The sequence below is a fragment of the Corythoichthys intestinalis genome, chromosome 9, assembly GCF_030265065.1.
Source record: "Corythoichthys intestinalis isolate RoL2023-P3 chromosome 9, ASM3026506v1, whole genome shotgun sequence".
NCBI classification, from domain to species: domain Eukaryota; kingdom Metazoa; phylum Chordata; class Actinopteri; order Syngnathiformes; family Syngnathidae; genus Corythoichthys; species Corythoichthys intestinalis.
The window spans coordinates 40918262-40938312 of record NC_080403.1 but is presented as its reverse complement, the minus strand read 5'-3'; the positions used below and the strand labels follow the sequence as shown (position 1 = coordinate 40938312).

At 40.1% G+C, this 20051-nt stretch overlaps 1 protein-coding gene across 1 annotated transcript in view; it reads right to left on the bottom strand.

Moving 5' to 3' along the window:
* The window catches only part of cdk4 (cyclin dependent kinase 4), a 50593-nt gene that overhangs the window by 13246 nt on the left and 17296 nt on the right, over positions 1–20051 (bottom strand). Inside the window, exons 2-5 of the mRNA XM_057846640.1 lie at positions 12326–12556; positions 12103–12238; positions 6687–6854; positions 4040–4149 (exon numbers count right to left, since the gene is read on the bottom strand). Of these exons, the coding sequence (XP_057702623.1) occupies positions 4040–4149; positions 6687–6854; positions 12103–12238; positions 12326–12543 (632 nt within the window). The 5' untranslated portion in view covers positions 12544–12556. The remainder of the gene's footprint in view (positions 1–4039; positions 4150–6686; positions 6855–12102; positions 12239–12325; positions 12557–20051) is intronic.

The following is a 20051-nucleotide window of genomic DNA, read 5'->3' as shown; positions in this document are numbered from 1 at the left end:
TTTTTTAATGTTTTGTACATAAGTTCCAAAATTGTTCAAACATACTCTCAGGCTAAACCAAACTACTATTTCAGTATCAAGTTAACATGTAGCAGTAAACAAACATACAAAAATAACAGTAAATAAAAAACTCCAGTCCCCATTCTGTATCAGCAGCTTTAAACTACATTCAATTAATTTAATGTTGTGAATCAACCGTTAAAGTTGTAAAATTGCTCCCGTTACTCCATAATTTCTCTTTTGTCTACTTTCGACATGTGAAAGTTTTAAAACTATTTTAAGGACAGATTCAAGTCAATATTTTACCGATTTGGGAGTATTTTAGATAAAAGGTTAATGAGGTTCGCTTGGAAGGTTCACTACAACAGCCTTGCAGGGAAGTGTACTGCTTTAAGATGGCGGCCGTTTACTAATGCCCGCATCTAGCTTTTTGTAGATGTGCTACTAACGCCATTGAATCTATATTGCATCTAGTCCTATATAAATGATATCTACCGTAACATTATGTGGATGCACTTTGTGGCAGCTTTTCGGCAGCAGTCAGGTTTGTTGTGTTTATCTCGTGGCATGAGTTGAGCTAGAGCCGTGAGTTGAGCATTGGCATTACCCGAGGGGCCGGGTAATGAGAAGAATGATGTTTAGCTACTCTCGCTCCGTTCTTCATTGTGCCGATGACCGCGCTGCGCGCTGAGTGTGTTGTACTTTCGCTTTACTTGGCATATTTCAATAATCGGAATTTGGATGTTCGTGAATCGTTCTCGAATCTTCCACGGCCGAATCGCGAATAATCTAAGAATCGGAAATTTTGCACACCTCTAGTATTAGCTCTTTAATATGTCCCAAAAATGGAGTGAGAAATCCCTCGCTTGCAGCTGCAAGGCTCAACCCTCCCCCACCGGTTGTTGCTCAGTGTCAGTGAGTCAGCTGTGCTACATGATAGCTTGAGGAGGGGAAACTCAACTTTTCCCCCATCGAAGAAAACTAAATCGCTGGTATGGGAATACTTCAGCTACAGAAAAGTTACCAATCTCCAACCGACATGTAAAACATGTTTGCGGGGAGTGGCTGCCGAGGAGGCAATACCTCTAATATGATTTCGCATTTATACAAAATTAAAGGTTAGTAAACACTGTCATGAACGTTTCCCACCTACTATGACAGTAAACTCCAGCATGTTTATTTTGTCTAGCGGTGGTAAAACATGGGTTTTGTTCTCTCTGGCAACTGTGTTGAGTGTGTGTATAATGTAATCATGATACGAGTCATACACACGTGCTTTTTATGGAAAATAATTTAATTATTTTTGTTTTGATGGTATGATGAGCTGTGGCGGTGGGTTTAGGCTCACCTAAAGGACTGCATTTTTGAAATTTTATTTAGAATGTTTTTTTTTTTGTTTGTTTTTAAACTTATGTTCCAATTTGCTAATTTATTTTGATAAAAATCCTGTTCAATGGAAAAAAGTTTTTTTTTTTTTTTTTTTTTACCCAGATATAGTGGGGTAAATAAGTATTTAGTCAACTACTAATTGTGCAAGTTCTCCCACTTGAAAATATTAGAGAGGCCTGTAATTGTCAACATGGGTATACCTCAACCATGAGAGACAGAATGTGGAGGAAAAAAACCCCCAGAAAATCACATTGTTTGATTTTTAAAGAATTTATTTGAAAATCATGGTGGAAAATAAGTATTTGGTCAATACCAAAAGTTCATCTCAATACTTTGTTATGTACCCTTTGTTGGCAATAACGGGGGCCAAACGTTTTCTGTAACTCTTCACAAGCTTTTCACACACTGTTGCTGGTATTTTGGCCCATTCCTCCATGCAGATCTCCTCTAGAGCAGTGATGTTTTGGGGCTGTCGTTGGGCAACACGGACTTTCAACTCCCTCCACAGATTTTCTAAAGGGGTTGAGATCTGGAGACTGGCTAGGCCACTCCAGAACCTTGAAATGCTTCTTACGAAGCCACTCCTTTGTTGCCCTGGCTGAATGTTTGGGATTATTGTCATGCTGATTGACCCAGCCACGTCTCATCTTCAATGCCCTTGCTGATGGAAGGAGATTTTTTACTCAAAATCTCTCGATACATGGCCCCATTCATTCTTTCCCTTACACAGATCAGTCGTCCTGGTCCCTTTGTAGAAAAACATCCCCAAAGCGCAATGTTTCCACCCCCATGCTTGACAGTGGATATGGTGTTTTTCAGATGCAATTCAGTATTCTTTCTCCTCCAAACACAAGAACCTGTGTTTCTACCAAAAAGTTTTCTCTCTAGCGAACCGCAGACGGGCCTGGACTTGTACTTTCTTCAGCAGGGGGACACGTCTAGAAGTGCAGGATTTGAGTCCCTGGCGGCGCATTGTGTTACTGATAATCATTTTTATTTGCCGTGCGATAATTGGACTCATTGCATATCGCGACAGGCTTAGCAACTTCAATAAAACATGTCATTAGTTAGTTAGTTAGTTAGTTAGATGGACTTACAAACTGGGTGACCGCGCTTTAGGTGTTTATTCACGGCCGACGTGCAGCCAAGTTTGGCATTGAAGAGACAGGACACAAGAGTGTACCCTGCTTTGTTTCTTTGAATTAAGTCAATGTTTTGGACAGTCTGGTGCGCTTTTTTGGCTTTGTGTCGCTTTCCCCGCTTGCAAACAGAGCGTCCAACATTCTGAATTTTCCACGCATATATTTTTTTTAACCCTTCATTAACCGTCGACGGGATGTTGTGGTCGTCGACTATGTCGACTAGTCGGGACAGCTCTACTTTGTATCCGTGGATCCCTTTAATATCAGCAGGAGGCATCTGTCAATTTTCATTCCGTTGTTCTGAGTTGACACATTCATAATCATCCTAGCGACACTTGCTTTGTTAAACACGACAAGCTAAAAATCAAGCTTATTTCTGGTGTATTTTTCTATTGTACCTGCTTGTATTCGGGGACTTGACTTCTCGCACTCTAGTTTCTTTTCCTACCGAGCAGCAGGTGCCGCTGAGCCCCTCTACCGTCACAGAACACTCACAGGTCGAAACGCATTGAGCTTAGCGCTAATTGAAAGACCAGCATCCGCCACTGATATGTACTTAATGAGATGACGTAGTGATTTAATGTGTCCTAATTAGGGCTGTCAAACGATTACAATTTTTACTCGAGTTAATCTCAGCTTAAAAATTAATTAATCGTAATTAATCGCAATTCAAACCATCTCTACAATATGCCATATTTTTCTGTAAATTATTGTTGGAATGGAAACATAAGACACAAGACTGACATAAACATTCAACATACTGTATATAAGTACTGTATTTGTTTATTATAACAATATATCCACAAGATGGCATTAACATTATTAACATTCTTTCTGTTAAAGGGATCCACGGATAGAAAGACTTGCAGTTTTTAAAAGATAAATTTGAGTACAAGTTATAGTAATTTTATATTAAGAAAAAGAGCGTCTCCTGCTCTGCCCAATGCACGATGGGAAATTGGGCAACCATGACTGTCAGTGGTGGCTGCAAATGGTATACAATATGTTCTGTGTTGTGTTCAATTAAGCGTGTTAAAAAAAGATCATTTCTTGCTCCGCCCAAATGCATGATGGGAAGTTGGGCAACCATGACTGTTAGTAGTGGCTGCCAAAGCTTAAGCCAATAAAAGGCGCGGTCCAATGAACACCTGAGTCCACTCGCATTTCTCTGCCTTTTCGCTCTCAATGTGCTAAAACGGCGTCATTGTAAATTGTTTGAGGCAACGCATGAACAGGTCATTCCTCGCATGCGTTAATTGCGTCAAATATTTTAATGTGATTAATTAAAAAAATTAATTACCGCCCGTTAACGCAATAAATTTGACAGCCCTAGTCCTAATATTAGATGATGGAACTGTGATAACAATGTATGAGATTCAAAATAGACCTTGTCACAGTATCTACATTCTCATTAAATATCTAATTTGACAGCTTCAAATACAGGGACTCAAATTATATTGTACTTAAAACCATGTCTTTTAATCGGATTAGTATTTTTGCTGACTCACTTGCGTCTGAACATTTCCGCAAAGATGCAGCCGGCGCTCCAGATGTCCACAGGTGTGGCATAGCTAGACTGCAGCAAAACCTCAGGAGGCCGATACCACAGCGTCACCACCTTAGGGAGACAGACATATAAGGGAACAAGTCACAGAGGTCATCAATTAAATCAACCAGTGCTTCTTACAATTAAAGCTCTGAGTAGCTTGCATTTGAATTTTGAAAGATCGATGACACTAGAATGAAAGTTTAATCTTTAAAACATTGGACTGCCGAACCACACAATAAGAATGCCTAAAAATCTTCTAGTATACAAGATTCAAATTGCTCAGAAACACTGTGGGCAACTCCATTCTGGTTAATTTATATTTTAGAAGGTTATATGGAAATATTTATTATATATATATTTATATCTTATTTCTTTCATGTGAGAGATAATAACATCATACTTATACCGAGTACACCGGCACCTTAACTAAAACACCATATGCTTTCTGAGTTTCCCACCAATCTCTGTTGACAGAAAATGAAGCCTTGGTTTCATGAGTACAGCCATCTTGGAAATGGGAGTTGGCCCAATTGTTGCACTGATAAATCAAGGAAAGTGCCTGGTCGAATCAACTACTCACCAAGTCTAAATTCGAACTAAACTGTCTTTTTGTCAAGCATTTATTTTAAAAACATTTTCCTTTTACCCTGTAAAGTCATTTTCATGATTTGTTTCTAAATACCGTTGAATATGTTTGAAGTGTGATAAACTCGTAGAGGCAGAGAACAATTTTGGACTGAATTGCTAGAGCAATAAATTATTTTTCAGCTCCATTGTCAGCCAGATTCTTTGGCCGGTGCCAGTAAGGTGTTTTGTGAACATGGCACTATATGAGTGTAACATCAAGCCATAACTGCCTGAGGCTTGGACCATGGATGAAAAATTTTTTAATCAAACACCCTTAGGGAGCATTCTCAGCAGTGTTGTTAATAACGGCGTTACAATATAACGGCGTTACTAACGGCGTTATTTTTTTCAGTAGTGGGTAATCTAATTAATTACTTTTCTCATCTTGGCAACGCCGTTACCGTTACTGAGGACGGAAAGGCATGCGTTACTATGCGTTACTATATTGGTCGAAAAGTCTGAGGGAGACGGACTCACCGAGACGACAGAGCAGAGCAGGAGCGGGGAGGAGGCAAGAGAGTTGTGACGCCGAGCAAACGCGATGCTAGGTAGCTCCAATAATACATGTTGTAGCCGATAGCCGGACAAACTACGCCCGCATGTTATGGTAGATATGGTAGACATGGTAGATATCCCATGTACTGTATATAGATATAACTAGATGCAAAATGACAACCGCCATCTTAAAGCAGTAGGCTTTTTAGGACGGCTCTATTGTAGAGAAGAACCTCGCGAACCTAAGTAACTTTTCATCTAAAATACTTCTAAATCGGCAAAATCTTGACTTGAATCTTTCTTTAAATGATGAAACAGTTTTAAAACTTTCATATGTCGAAAGTAGAGAGAAGGGAACTAATGCAATAATGGGAGCAATTTTAACAACTTTTAACAGTTGATTCAGGGTAAAGGGTAAATTAGGGTAAAGAATTGGGCTCGGGCCAATTGTACCAAAAACCTCCACAAAAAACTTCACATAGTGTGGCCAACGTTTTTTTTTTTTTTTTTTTTTTTTTGAGGGAAAAAAAAAAAAAAAAAGTAATTATCACCAATTACTTTGCCAAGTAACTGATTACTCTTACATTCAGGTAATTGAGTTAGTAACGCAATTACTTTTTGGGAGAAGTAATTTGTAACTATAATTAATTACTTTTTTTCAGTAAGATTAACAACACTGATTCTCAGCAACAGAAAATATTATTAATGCGCCTTATGGCACGCAATTTACTCTTAATATATGGAATAACGTAATTATGTAGTGTCAATGGCAGTGTACTACTTACTGAACAAGCTTAGCACTAAAACTATAACATAGTGGTAACATGAGGTGTGAAATGTGTTTAAATGTCGTAATTACTATATTTTATCAAAATTTACACTAAGGTGCCATTTACATGGTGACGCTCCGACCATATGTCACTTTTCATGTTTGCATTTACATGGTTCCGTCTCCATTCGAACGATGTCACAATTCCGCGTGAAATCAATGTAGTATTCATGCCAGGCCCAAGGAGGCAGTGCAGTTTTACAAGGATACAGCCAATTATGCACTTGACAACAACCTCCTCAGCCCGGAAGACAACATAGCCGCCCACTCGAGGCAATAAGTTTTTTTCTTTTGTTTCGAAAGCACAAAAACGTGAACATAAAATATCTTTAAATTACAAAATATAAAAACAGTATATTAAAGCCGATGTTCCGCCATGTTTTCTGTTTTGAATGTTTCGTAGCAGCGAATGTGCATGCCCAAATTGACGTTTGTAAGTGATGACGTCATCGGAGCGAGGGCATTCCATTCATGTGGTTGCATCAAATCTTTCTGCTTTGGAGGCCGGAATCAAAAGTTTGCGTCTTTGCCTTCAGTTTCCGCCGTCACCATGTAAAGGCGAGGCCATTACGCAGCATAATAGTACCATGTAAACGGACCCTAAATATCAAATTAATGTGTAACAGTGATAAATATATCAAAGAAAGGTTCTAACCACGGGAGTGAGCGCCATGTGGCAGCTGTACATGCGTGCCAGTCCGAAGTCAGCCAGTTTCACCTGACCCTGGCTGGTTACCAAGATATTTTCTGGTTTCAGGTCTCTGTGCATCACACGGTTTGAGTGCAGGAATGCCAGACCACACATTAGCTGTTTCATCAAGTCCTGGAGAAAAACAAGAAGGTCCATTTTATCGCAAATGATAAACTTGAGATACTTGCAGATATTAATGACATCCACTTAACAACATGATTATGTTAAGTTTTGTGTTTGTTTCCTCCTAGTGTAACTTGTCCCTGTGATTGCCCATTGATTTCACCTTTTGTGCCTGCTCCGTGGGTATCCTCCAACCTGGTTCCTCCCGTGTCACCCACCCGGTCCTTTTTACCCCTGGTCTGTGTGTGTGTATACAAGGTCCCCGTTTTTGTTGAGTCTTTGTTGCGACATTGTCCATGTTCACGTCAGTGTCGATTCTCGTCCGTTCCCGCGTCCAAGTCCTCGTGTTCCTCTCAGTAAGTTTTTAATACGCAGTGTTTTGTTAGGACCCTGATTATTGCTGGCCTCCAGTGTTTTTTGGATCACCACGGTCTTGGTTTGTACTTAGATTTTTTGTTGGCTTTAATTAAATCAATTTTGCATTGCCTGTGCTCCTCACCTCCCTTTCCCTGCATTTGGGTCCACACTGCTCAAACGCCCGCATTCCTTGACAGATTATTAGTCTATGATGGGGGTGCTAGAGACCTACGAGTCAATGTTTCAATTAACCTAACCAGCAGTATGTGAAGGTATTGAAAACCGGTCTGAGGATCAGGGGCGGAGCTTGGAGGTGTGTTGTGGTCGCACCTGGTCCTCAGCCCCCAGTTTGCAGGCGTAAAGGAAGTGACAAGAATAAATTATGTATGATGATGTGCAGTGCTGATATACGTATACGAACGCCCCCCCATTCGGTGCCTTAATGTAGGGATGATCTCAGTATTGGCAGTGGGCATTGATCTCTCAGCAAAATAACTACGCACCCACCCTGGCTATACGGGCCCCCGTTATACTAATAGTACCTGGGCCGTGATCAGATTTGTTCCACCATGCTCTTCAGTACATGGCAATCTAATACAACTAAGAAAAATGCTAATATCCAGGGTAAAAAAATGATACATCTCTGACTATGTCACATTACCAATGTAATTAGTGTTGCACCGATACCATTTTTTGGCCCTGATACAGATACCTGGCTGTGCAGTATCGGCCAATACCGAACCGATACCACCCCGTATATATATATATATATATATATATATATATATATACCCCCCCAAAGAGCTACATAATTGGATGTGAAATCATTGCTATCAAGACTTTGTCAGGCTGTTGCTTACCTTTGCAAAATAGGAAAAAGTACACTAAACCCTAGTAGACAATAGTTGAATAATCCTTTGGCTCTCAAAAGCCAAAATAGTGCTACATTTGTGAAATTAATAAAACATGTATAATACTAGCCCAACAGTAAGAAAGTAAAAATAAATTCATAATAATAAACTCTGAATGAACTGAATTAACTTTTTTAAACCTCTCAAAGTCCAAACAGTGCAACTTTCATGAAATTATTGTCACATTCTGCTGCTGGTTAGATTGTGTTTTGTTGCTGGGCTGGTCGTGGGGGCGTTCCTGACGTCGCACCTGAATCCAATGCAGGCTCATCAACGCAGCATTTAAGCACGGGTGATCTCAGAGAAGGCTGCAGAGATATTTGCCTTGCTGATCGCCATTTGACATCTCGCACTATAGTCTCGCTACATTTGCTTGTTACGCCCCTGCATTGGGTTTTTTCTGTTAGTGTGCTGCTCTCGTTTGTAACCTCTACCCTGTGCAGGTATTTGAGTGTTTTTATTTTGGCTTTTTGGCTCGCTGCCTATCGTCTTCGTTAACCTTCGAGTTTGTAGCGTTGAGCTCCGTCGACCTGCTGTCACGGACTCCTTTTGTTATCTCTACTATCCCGCGATTGTGTGTTATTTTATGTTTGCAATCATTAAACCCTTGTACTTATCCCCCGCTTGTTGTCTGCTTCGAGGTTCAACCTTGTTTCCGCATTTGCGGATGCTAACAATTATAAGTAATAATAATTGACCACAGCATCCTGTCTCTCTATTAGCCTCCTTTTTTTCGGGAGGGGGGAATCCCTTATTTCAATTTCTGCGGCATTTCTTTCAGTAAAAGACAATAAAAGTAAAGTAGATGTAGTGAACTGACCAGAGATTATTGCTCCAGTCCAGCGCCCTTCCTCTGGAGAGCAGTCCTGCTCTTCCAGGCTCAAACTCGTCGTGTTCGTTCATGTTTCATCTTCAAATGTTTTATCAGGTTCGAGGTATTGAAACTGGCCGATTTAACTCCACATCTCGAAACTTTCAGGCTGCAAATCTTGCATGCAGCCATTGATTTTAATCAACGGGATTTCTATTTTGGAAATATTTCCTGACTGCCGCCATTTCTCCTGGTTTATTTTTCCTCCATATGAAAAAGCGCCCTTGTCATTGGTCAGAGAGGCTATTGGCCCGCTCTCATTGGTCTGGAGCAGGCCAATAGCGATAGCTGCTTGGTGTTCACGTGTCATCACACAACACAGAGACAATGTAGTGAGCGCCAGGAGGAAAAAAAGGCTGCGGTCAAATGTTATAATAATGGACCGGTAAATAGTATCGGCGCCGTCTTTGTTGGTACTCGCCGATACCGATACCACCATTTCGGGCCGGATCGGCGCCCCCTGCCGATACTATTATCGGTATCGGTGCATCTTTAAATGTAATAAACAGTGGTGCCTCTAGATACAGGAATAAATCCTTTCAAAACCACGCTCGTAACTTGAAACACTCAAATATGTGCCCAAATGAGTAAGTTATGGACAAGTTTCTGAGGTACTTCCACATTTCTGCTCACGACTTCCGTTTTCACGATATTTTACATTGACAGTAATGGCGCTGGAGTGGCATCACTCCCTAAAAACCCTGAAAAAAACACTTATTTGGAAATACCGCATCCTTCTGCCATCTCAACATGGGAAGACAAAATAAAGAAATGGCCGAGGGTGACCAAAAGTAAAATATTGTATTTTATTGACTATGGCAGTGGATGGAAACGCCATCAAGAATCTGAAAAGCCCCAAGGCATTCCAGTACCTGCACAGCCACCGAGTTGGATGTGTCCTCATACACGAACACAGAAATTTGGTTACCATGAAGGCGGATGTGGAACCAAGCCAGTGCCTCAATGCTCCGTACCACAAAGCATGGGTGCTGATAATAAAGGAGGGAGACGTGGAAACTGCGGGCTGTACATGTATCGCGGATCCCGGGCGTTCGTGTAGTCCTGCTACCGCTGTATTATGGAAGGTATGTTCTCCAAAAATACAAAACCTAAAATCTGGCGCTATTGCTATTGATATTACTATGACCATTGTAATTATGAAGTTTAATATTTTTTTTACAACAACTACTGCTGCTGCTGTAGCTGCTATCAACGAAGTGATAGGAACAAACAATCTTTTAGGTGGAGCCTTTAAGTTTAGAGAAGCGATCCACATTCTTGAAATATTGTCTGCTCGTTTCAGATGCAAGGTGTATAACTGGGTACATCCACAGTGGCGCTTCTTAGCTGGTCGGTGATAAAATATTCCCCTTCAAACCATATATTTCGGCACTTATAGGAGTTCACACAGCCACGTACAACACAGAAAGTCCCGGGCCCTCGTTTACGTTGTGCTAAATCTATTTTTGGAGAATCAGTGGCTTCCTTTGATTTGATTTTGACTTTGTCAACACACTGCTAACTTCCACCGCAACTCATGTTTTGTCTAAACCGGAACTTCAGAGCAGAAATTTTCCAAGATGGCGCCGCCCATGTTTCGCTCGGGAAACTTGTTTATATTGTCTGTCGACATTGTTTGGATACAAATATCAATTGTTTGAGTGGTTATAACTCTGTGAAGCCAGTGCTATTTGTTAGCCCTTCTAGAGCGGTTTTTGTGTGTGCATTAAAAAAAAAAAAAAAAAAAGGGATTTTATCAAGGCAACGCTACAGTTTGTGGTTTTAAATACACAGCGTGTGATTCTCTTCGGTTTATAATTTGTAAGTCATCAACAGAGTGTAAATAAACAGCTTGAAGCCTGTATTTTACAAATTTGTTCTCTATGCTAAGCAGCAGTCTTTTTCCCAAATTCTTGCTTACAAGTCAAGGCAAAAGATTGTCCAAACAACGGTGTCAATTTTGAAATCTCTTAAATGGGCTCACTGATATCTCAAGGCACTGGCCTATAGGATTTTGTTGTGTCATGGTATTCATAATCACATAGCCAATATTTGAGTTTGCTTGGTGCCAGTGTTGTTAATACCGGCATTAGAATATAACGGCGTTAGAATATAACGGCGTTACTAACGGTGTTATTTTCTTCAGTAGTGAGTAATCTAATTACTTACTTTTCTCATCTTGGCAATGCCGTTGCCGTTACCGTTACTGAGACGGGAAAGGCGTGCGTTACTATGCGTTACGATGTTGGTTGACTGACGCGAGAAAAGTCTGAAAAAGACGACGGACTCACGGAGACGAGAGAGCAAAGCAGGAGTGAGGAGGAGGCAAGGGAGTGTGACGCCATTGCAAACGCGATGTTACTATGCTAGGTGGCTCCAATAATACCTGACTGCAGCCGATAGCCTACAAACTACGCCCACATGATGCTTCAGTAGATATCACATATATACAGAACTAGATGCAAATGACAGACACGACGGCATTAGCAACATGTATAATTAAGAACTAGATGCGTTAGTAAGCAGCCGCCATCTTAAAGCAGTAGACTTCTCAGGAAGGCTCTGTTGTAGAGAACCTTCCTAGCGAACCTAAGTAACTTTTTATCTAAAATGCTCCTAAATCGGCAAAACTTAACTTTATCTTTAAATGATGAAACAGTTTTAAAATTTACACATGTCGAAAATAGAAGGGAACTAATGCAATAACGGGAGCAATTTTAACAACTTTAACGGTTGATTCACAACATTAAATGACTTCCACACATAGCAAAGGTTGCTATCTAGTTAGCGCAATATCCGCAATACCCTTGTGTCTAGTTAAGTTTAGGGTAAAGAATTGGGCTAGGGCCAATTGTCCCAAAAACCCTTTAAACTTCACATTGTGTGACCTGTTTTTTTTTTGTTTGTTTTTTGTTGTTGTTGTTGTTGGTTTTTTTTTTTGAGAGAGAGAAAAAAAAAAAAAACATGAAAATTATCACCAGTCACTTTGCCAAGTAACTAATTATTCTTAAATTCAGGTAACTGAGTTACTAACGCAATTACTTTTTGGGAGAAGTCATTTGTAACTGTAATTAATTACTTTTTAAAAGTAAGATTAACAACACTGCTTGGTGCTCACTTTAATGCGTTCAGGACCCAACCCTGGTGCTGGGGCTTTCTCCAAATATGTCTTGAGATCTTGGTCCACATGTTCAAAGACTAACGTGACTTTAGTCTCCTGGTCCGACCTCTTTGTAGCACATACATCCATGAGCCTGGCATAGACATGAGAAAAGTGGTGATGATTGAGCATGTTTACAAGAAGCCACACACAATATCCAGAGGGTACACAACTCTCTTACCTGACCACGTTGGGGTGGTCAAACTGCTCTAGTCGCTTTAACAGAGCCACCTCTCTGACCGTGGAAATGGGGATGCCATTATGGTCTGTCTGGACCCGCACGCTTTTTAGAGCCACAAATTGACCACTCTCCATATCACGGGCCTTATAAACAGTCCCATACGCACCACCGCCGATCTCTGCCACTCGCTCATACTGGATGTTGGTACCTTGGGCCATGATCGGTTTCGCACTGAAAGACAGAAACATTGACAATATTATATTAAAGTAACAGTACAAGAAAAAGCAAGACCATTGTTTGATTTTGCCCTCTCAAATCCATAAATTATTCTAAATCTGGATGAAGCTTTTACACCTTAAAGCTACCTTAATTCCCCAGACGATAAGCCGATACTTTCCCTCCTATTTGGACACCTGCGGTCAATGGTACAGTGCGGTTCATATGCGTATAAAAAAATGCCGTTTTCTTGTTTGGAGGGTGCAGCTTGCAGTCAGGTGCGCCTTAAAATCCCGAAATTGCAAAATCAAGATTATATTTATACCAAACTACAGCATTCAAAACACTTACTATGAACCTCCACATACTGACAGATCTGCTTTCTGGAAGCTATTCTCTGTAATTGGGTGAAAATTCACTTATTTGCGTTTTTGTGCAGAAGGGGAAAAAAAAAAAATTGGGAGTTTAATGGGCTGGCAGTGAACTATGTTCATATGCTTTGACGAGTTTCATTGAGACAAAAGAAGTGATTTGCCATCCTATACCATCTAAGCGCAAGTTGGATACTCGCAAATTATTAGGATTGGGAACCTCTTGGTACCTTACAATACGATATGCGAAGCTCACGATAACGATGATCTGACGATATGGCGATACAACGATTATCGATACATTGGTCAGGAAATCATTCTAGAATATTCGACAACTAATAAACAGAAAAACAAGCTTCTGCTGTTAATTGGAATGAGTTTATCAGTAGTAGATGTCCAATCCATTTGAACTGGGAGGGTGGCAGCGAATGAACATTCATTCATTCGCTGCCATCCCTCCCACTTCAAACAGATTGAACGTCTATGGCCGTCAGTGGCAGCAAATGCCAGGCAATGAGGTAATTTTGGGCTATTTAAGGTAATTTACCTGTTGATTTTCAGTACTTCCTGTTGATTTGGGGGTATTTTACGGGTCACTTCCCGTTGATTTTGAGTTACAGAACAGGAAGTGACCTGGGAATCACCCAAATGAATAGGCAGTGACTCAAACTCAACAGGAAATTACCTGTAAATGCGCAAAAAAAATCGGACAGAGTGACTGTGAATGCTATGGTTTCGAATGAAGAACGTTCCCAGTCTAAATGGAATCTGCGCCGTGCACCGTCAATGCAGCCTTACAGTTAACTGAGACACTATTATGGTGGAAGATTTCGGTAGCAACTCGTTGGTTCCTTTTTATTTTTTTTAGACATTGACACCTTTTTAAAACGATATCTCGATTCTTGGCAGGAGCATATCGATAACCTTTTGTGATACAAAGTATCACGATGTATCACCATTTCGATATTTTGTCACACCCTGTTTTCCGAAATTTCCATGTTCGCGGTGAATCTGTAACAGGCTCACTTTTGCTCAATAGACGATGTTTATTGATTAGAAAATGCAGAATAAATGAGATTTATTGATTACAATCCCACAAAAGCAAGCAACAGCTATCAAAAACAAGCAAACAAATGGTGACGTGATGCTAGATTTGAGTTTGTCAATCTCAGAATCCCCGCGTTACATTACAGCACAACTAGTTGTCCCTTAGAAATGAAAATCGCTTACCGTGACAAACGAGTGGGAAGCCAACAACACTCCAGTAAAGCGTCAAAAGGACAAAAGCCAGGCGATCTGTACGTGACCCCGCTGGTGGACCTCACGGGTCGCCCGGAAATGTCCGGTTTTGTAAGGACGCACCCCTCGGAGGCGGAGAGGCCAACTTCCGCCCCCGAGCGGCGCGGCCCCGTCCAATCACAAGCTACTTTTGGTTCAGCCCCCTTGAAAAAGGGCTTTTCAAATGAGACAAATGAGCTGTGCTGCAACGGATGCCATCAAATGGTAAATATTATGGGTGCAAAACAAGTTATCTCTATGGGACCCAGGCGTGTAACTATGGGACCCAGGCGTGTAGCAAAACAATACTATGGTGCAAAACAAGTTATCTCGTGAGATTCTCAAGTGCGTCTCCTAACTATGGGAACAAGGTGAAAAACAATAGAAGTTGTTACAATCTATGTCACAGAAGCAATCATACATCACAAAAGCATAATGTAATATTTTCCCACATCACACCCCTACAAATAAATTATGATTGTAAATTATGTTTTATTTTGGATAGGGACCGTGCCCTGTTGCGAACATTGTTATTACAACATCAATCAGTTAAACTTCCAGAATTTGTGTATTTAGAACACAACAAAAATTGCAAGTCAGCAAATCAGTTTAATCAAATGGGATGACAACAGCATCCAGGTGATCAAATGAGTAACATACACAATCCATTTGAAAGTAAGAGTCCTGATTATCAAGTTTTTTCAGGAAATTAATAATCATCATTGTTTTCAAAATATAACATTCAAAAAGGTTAGGTTCATACTGCAGGTCTTAAAGGGATCCTCTGTTTTTAAGACAAGTAATTCTTAAAAGACAAATGTTAGTATGAGTTATAATAATTTGATATTAAAACCCCTCTTAATGTTTTTGTTGTAATAAAGTTTGTAAAATTATTTTAAGTGATAGGTCGCCATTCTTGTTACATCGCAGTGTGTGACGTCACTGGTCCCATTGCCGAAATTCCAGCGTGTCACTCGTTAGCTTTCCCAACATGTCGTCAGTTCTACCCTTCCTATTTGAACCAGATCTGAAAAGTGAAGCGCAGGACAGCACTGTCGGTCGTTCACAAGACGAGCTTCAGGGAAAAATGCGTGCAGCAAATACCTGATAAGACAAAAATTGGGCAAAACTGGTGATGCGAGAGAGTCCTGTTGGGAAGTCCGGTTGGGAGCGAGAGTGTATGCGGTCCGGTTTTATTAGCAGATATTCAAGGTAAGCATATTGCGTTTTCAAACTTATCCCAATATAATTATGTAGCATCCAGAGCTGTCGTGTGCTTACAGTACAGGTCAAAAAGCACACCTTGTGTAATCCATGTCTTGTACATTGTAACGCGTGGTAGCTAGGATACGTGTATAAAAGTACCAAAAAGGGGAGAAGCTTCTACTTATGCACATTTATTCACAAAAAATATTTCCACCTTGACAACTCTTCACTCGGGAGCTCAGCAGTACGCAAACACGCGTTCCCTGACGAACTCCCAACATTGTTGGAAGGTCCACGTCAGAGTCACTGTCATCACTGTAGCGTGTCATAGTGCTTTAATTATTTAGTATGATTTGGGGAAAACTCCCATGAAGAATAGTCAACAAAAAAGATAGCAATAGTAATCCAAATCCGCATTTTTTACTCACTCGAAGATCCAGGAATTAGACAGATACCATGGTAATGTCGCAGCCGCGATTAGGCCGTCGATTCCACAAAATAGACTGATCCGAAAAGCCGCTGTGGGACTGACGAATCAAAAAAAATGGACAGATCCGAAACCAATATTGCAGACGCGGTGGGACCGTCGGATCCAGAAAATAGACGGATTCCTTACTTGACTGAGGATCCAGGAAAAATGCTCGGGTGCTAGTAAGTTGTAACGTGTGGTGGGTAGGATAGTGCACACAGGGACCAAAAAGGGGGAGAAGCTTCCACTCATGCACATTTATTCACTAAAAATAATAATTCCACCTTGACCACTCACTTCACTCCCATTGTTTCCATTTGACTGGAAATTGCATCCGAAAGCAGCACATCGTGGCATTTTACTTCGCGAGTTTAGGCAGCAATAAGCAATTGTTGAACACGAAAGATACCAATGACGTCATCACTGCGAGCCCGCAAACCATGGCGCCAACTAACGATCAAAATATGGACTAAATATTATAGAATATTGCCATTGATTTAACATTTTATGTGTTTCTACAACATATTTTAGTACAAGAGAACAATTGTGGTTTATTAGAGCCTGCATGTATTTAAGTTAGAGGATCACTTTAATGACAGTTCGTAGTCCAACATGCGCTGAGCAAACTGACCCGCATGCGCAGAAGTATCAAACAAATAACTACGCACTGTGCGTGCATGACGCACACACATAAGCCTTATTTATGTGCGTCTGTTTGCCCTGACTCAGTCATGTAAGAAATACTGAGATATTGCTTATTTGGTGCACAGTAACCGAGCATTATGAGGCTTATCGTTTTCTTCATTGTATTTTTTTTTTTTTTTTTTTATGACTGGGGTCAAGCCCGCCTCCTGGGTAGTAAAAGCAGAGTTCAAGCTGGGCTCTAACCAATGAACAGCAACATCGCTGCAGTCTTGCGTGCTGATCTCGCCCTTTGCTGACGTAATTGCTGCATGAATACCAATTTGGGAGATTTGACAGTTCAGTCTAGAAAAATGTGCCCAGATCGGATTTAAACCACATATGAAAGTGATCGGACTTTAAATGGTCCACTTCTATGCGACTTGCCCTGTTCAGATAGTAAAGTTAATGCCTCAATTGAGTCACAAAAAAACCGACAAAATCGGGATTCGTGCATAAAGACCTGCAGTATGAACCTAGCCTAAGTGTCTGTTCACCAAACATTTTGTAAACATCCTTGGAAAAGTCTCCACTCATCATTGAAAATCTAGGTTCTTTGGCTTCAATTCCTTGTCCAGCGCAGATCTAGACTGCGCGTCGTTGTAAGTATGCATTTTAGACTTGGTGTTGGTAAATTAGCAAACACATGCAAGCAGGTGTATTTGAAAGAGGCAAATTTGCACCAATTTAGGCATGATAATTTGTCAATGCATTTACAGCCGATCAGCAGTCACCGTCACATTCCCTTCAAATGTGGCGCGCTAGTGCCGTTCTGGTAGTTCTGACACGATTGAAGAAGAAACTGATTTGCTCGAGTTAAGTTGCGCAAAGTATTAGTAGCCACAAGCAAACTCCTGCGGTCCCATACTCTAATGTTTATTGCCTGCGGAGATCTTTGCTGTGAAATGGGCACTTCAGTCTTCCACCCTGATCATTCATGTCCTTGTGTGGTACATTGTAAAAGCAGATCGTGAATAAGCTGCACAGCAAAGGTGAAAAGAATCAGCAAGTTTGTTGACTCATCCAGCATTCCGAGAGTAAATCAAACACATATTGCTGAATATCTGATAAATAAAAGAAAAGCCTGCTGTCTCCAATACGCTCATTTCAGAGCACGCAAGAGTTCTTTGACCTCCCAGTTATGGCTGACTGGACAGTATACAAAGACTACAGCACTGTAAATGCCAAATGTTTCAGGCTTTTCTGCCTTACTTCATAGAAAAAGAGGCTGCTCTGTAGATCAGTTATGAACTGAGTGGCACAATCCCTTTGAAAGAACTAATGCTGTAGAGAGGTATGACTTTTGTGCCTCCAAGCCCTGCTGGGCAAGAGCTTGTTTAGCGGGGAGAAATGAGCTGCAGCTTGGATTGTTTCTGCAGGGGAGAGTGATTGAAGTGCAGCGACAAATGAACAGAAACACTTGCAAAGCCAAACACTCCAGGCAATGAGTTGACTGCTTTTTGTAGTGTGTTCTTGTCATTGCCTTAGAAAACCTTCAACACCCTTAAATGGGCGTCCACCTTGTTGATAGCAGCATGTTAGAATGCAACTTCACTTTTGTGATGTTGCTTCATCAATCAAGAGCAGAAGTTGGTTGAATGCACTGTTGTATGAAATGAGAGTAAATTTTGCAGTCAATTGCTAGGGTCGGACATTAATGATGGCCTAGTCGTTATATCGGGCCACCATTTCCAACAATGTCACACAAAGAAGAGGCGTGTCTGTTTGGCAATCTGTTTGGCGGCTAAGCCTTAAGTCCTGAACCTTGGCATAAGATATCTTCGCTGAAAATCAGCTGGACTCATTGCTGCATGATACACAGCTAGCTGAGAAACCCTCGGAGGGTGGCTGCTGGATGAACACTGCAAATAATGTATGTAAAATTTCTGGTTTCCGCTGTCTAAAGTATCAGATAATATTAGGGCTGCAACTAATGATTATTTTTATAATCGATTAATCGGCCAATTACCGTACTGGCCCGAATATAAGACTGTGTTTTTTGCATTGAAATAAGACTGAAAAAGAAGGGGGGCGTCTTATATTCGCGGTCTAGACATTATACCCATTCACAACGTTAGATGGCGCCAGATATTAGTGATGTTCTGTCATGACAGATCTCAGCTACTCTCAAGTCTAACCAGTTTGCATTATTTTATTACAATGTTTTTCCTTATTCAGATTTGTTTCAAGACTACAGTTAGACTTCACTTTGATGGTTAATGCAGTTATTGCAATGTTGTTGTTTTATCACAATAGATTGGTTTATTTACATTCCAAAAACCAGATGCCATTCATTTACGAATGTGATTGCACTTTAGTTTACATATTTAAATGTTCAGATATCAAGAATTGAATGAGGCAAAATAACATGCTTTTTCTCTCAAATATATTGTTATAATCATTTGTTTCGGATAATTAAATTAATTAATTAATTAATTAATTAAAAATAATTGTAATTATTTTCTGTATAAAAATTAATTTGGGGTTCAAAAAGTCTTTTTTCAAACTTGAGTCTTGAAAAAGAGGGGGTCGTCTTATAAGCAGGGCAGTCTTATATTCGGGCCAATACGGTAATTAAACGATTAATTGGATGAATGTCGCTTTTTTCAATTACCTTCACAGTTTAACTTGAAGTTGTTTTAGGCATGTTGTAAGTAACAATGAAGACAAAATCCAATTTCAAAGCACACTCTCTTTTATGGCTATTTACAGTTTGAATGGAAGTTTGTGTTGTCACTAAGCTGTTATATGAATGGGTTTATGTACGTGGCTTCTTTATAAAAAGAAATTTACTTTCAACCTTACTATCTAACAATAACTCAAGCACCAATATGCTTCTCCAAAACAATACAAACGGACGCTTAGGACACTGATTAGCATTATCGCTAACTAGGTTAGCGATTATGTATTACGTATTATGAAGTATTAACGTCTCATCAACAAAGAATACAAACAATGCAATTTGCTTCATTTACTGACCTCTGGCGGATCTTACAACACAAAAGACAATCTAACTCTCGACACTTTGTAATATTATTGATTTAGCAACCTAATCTCAGTGTAGCAGTGAACTCTCTTTCTCACTCTAATCACTAGCACACATGCATAAAGCCTCACATTACACACAAACAAGGACTCAAACAGGACTGCTCATAGCTGCCGGCAAAAATCGATCAACAAATTTGTTGGCAACTAATTCATTAATCAATTAGTTGTTGCAGCCTCATTAAGAAGCTAGTTTAGATAGTATAGTAAGATGTCTGAAAATTTGCAAAAATGTGAATTGTTGTTTTCCAAAGAATTTTTTTTTTCCATGTGCTACTTTGACTTAAGAAAAATCTAATGAAGAAATCTGATAATACTGCATTTAGAACTGAGAAGTTATATATAAAGATGTCCCGATCGAACGGGACACACGTCATTTTCAAAGTATCGGAATCGGCAAAAAAATATCGGACATGCCTTTTTTTTTAATATATATACTGTATATATATATTTTTTTTTA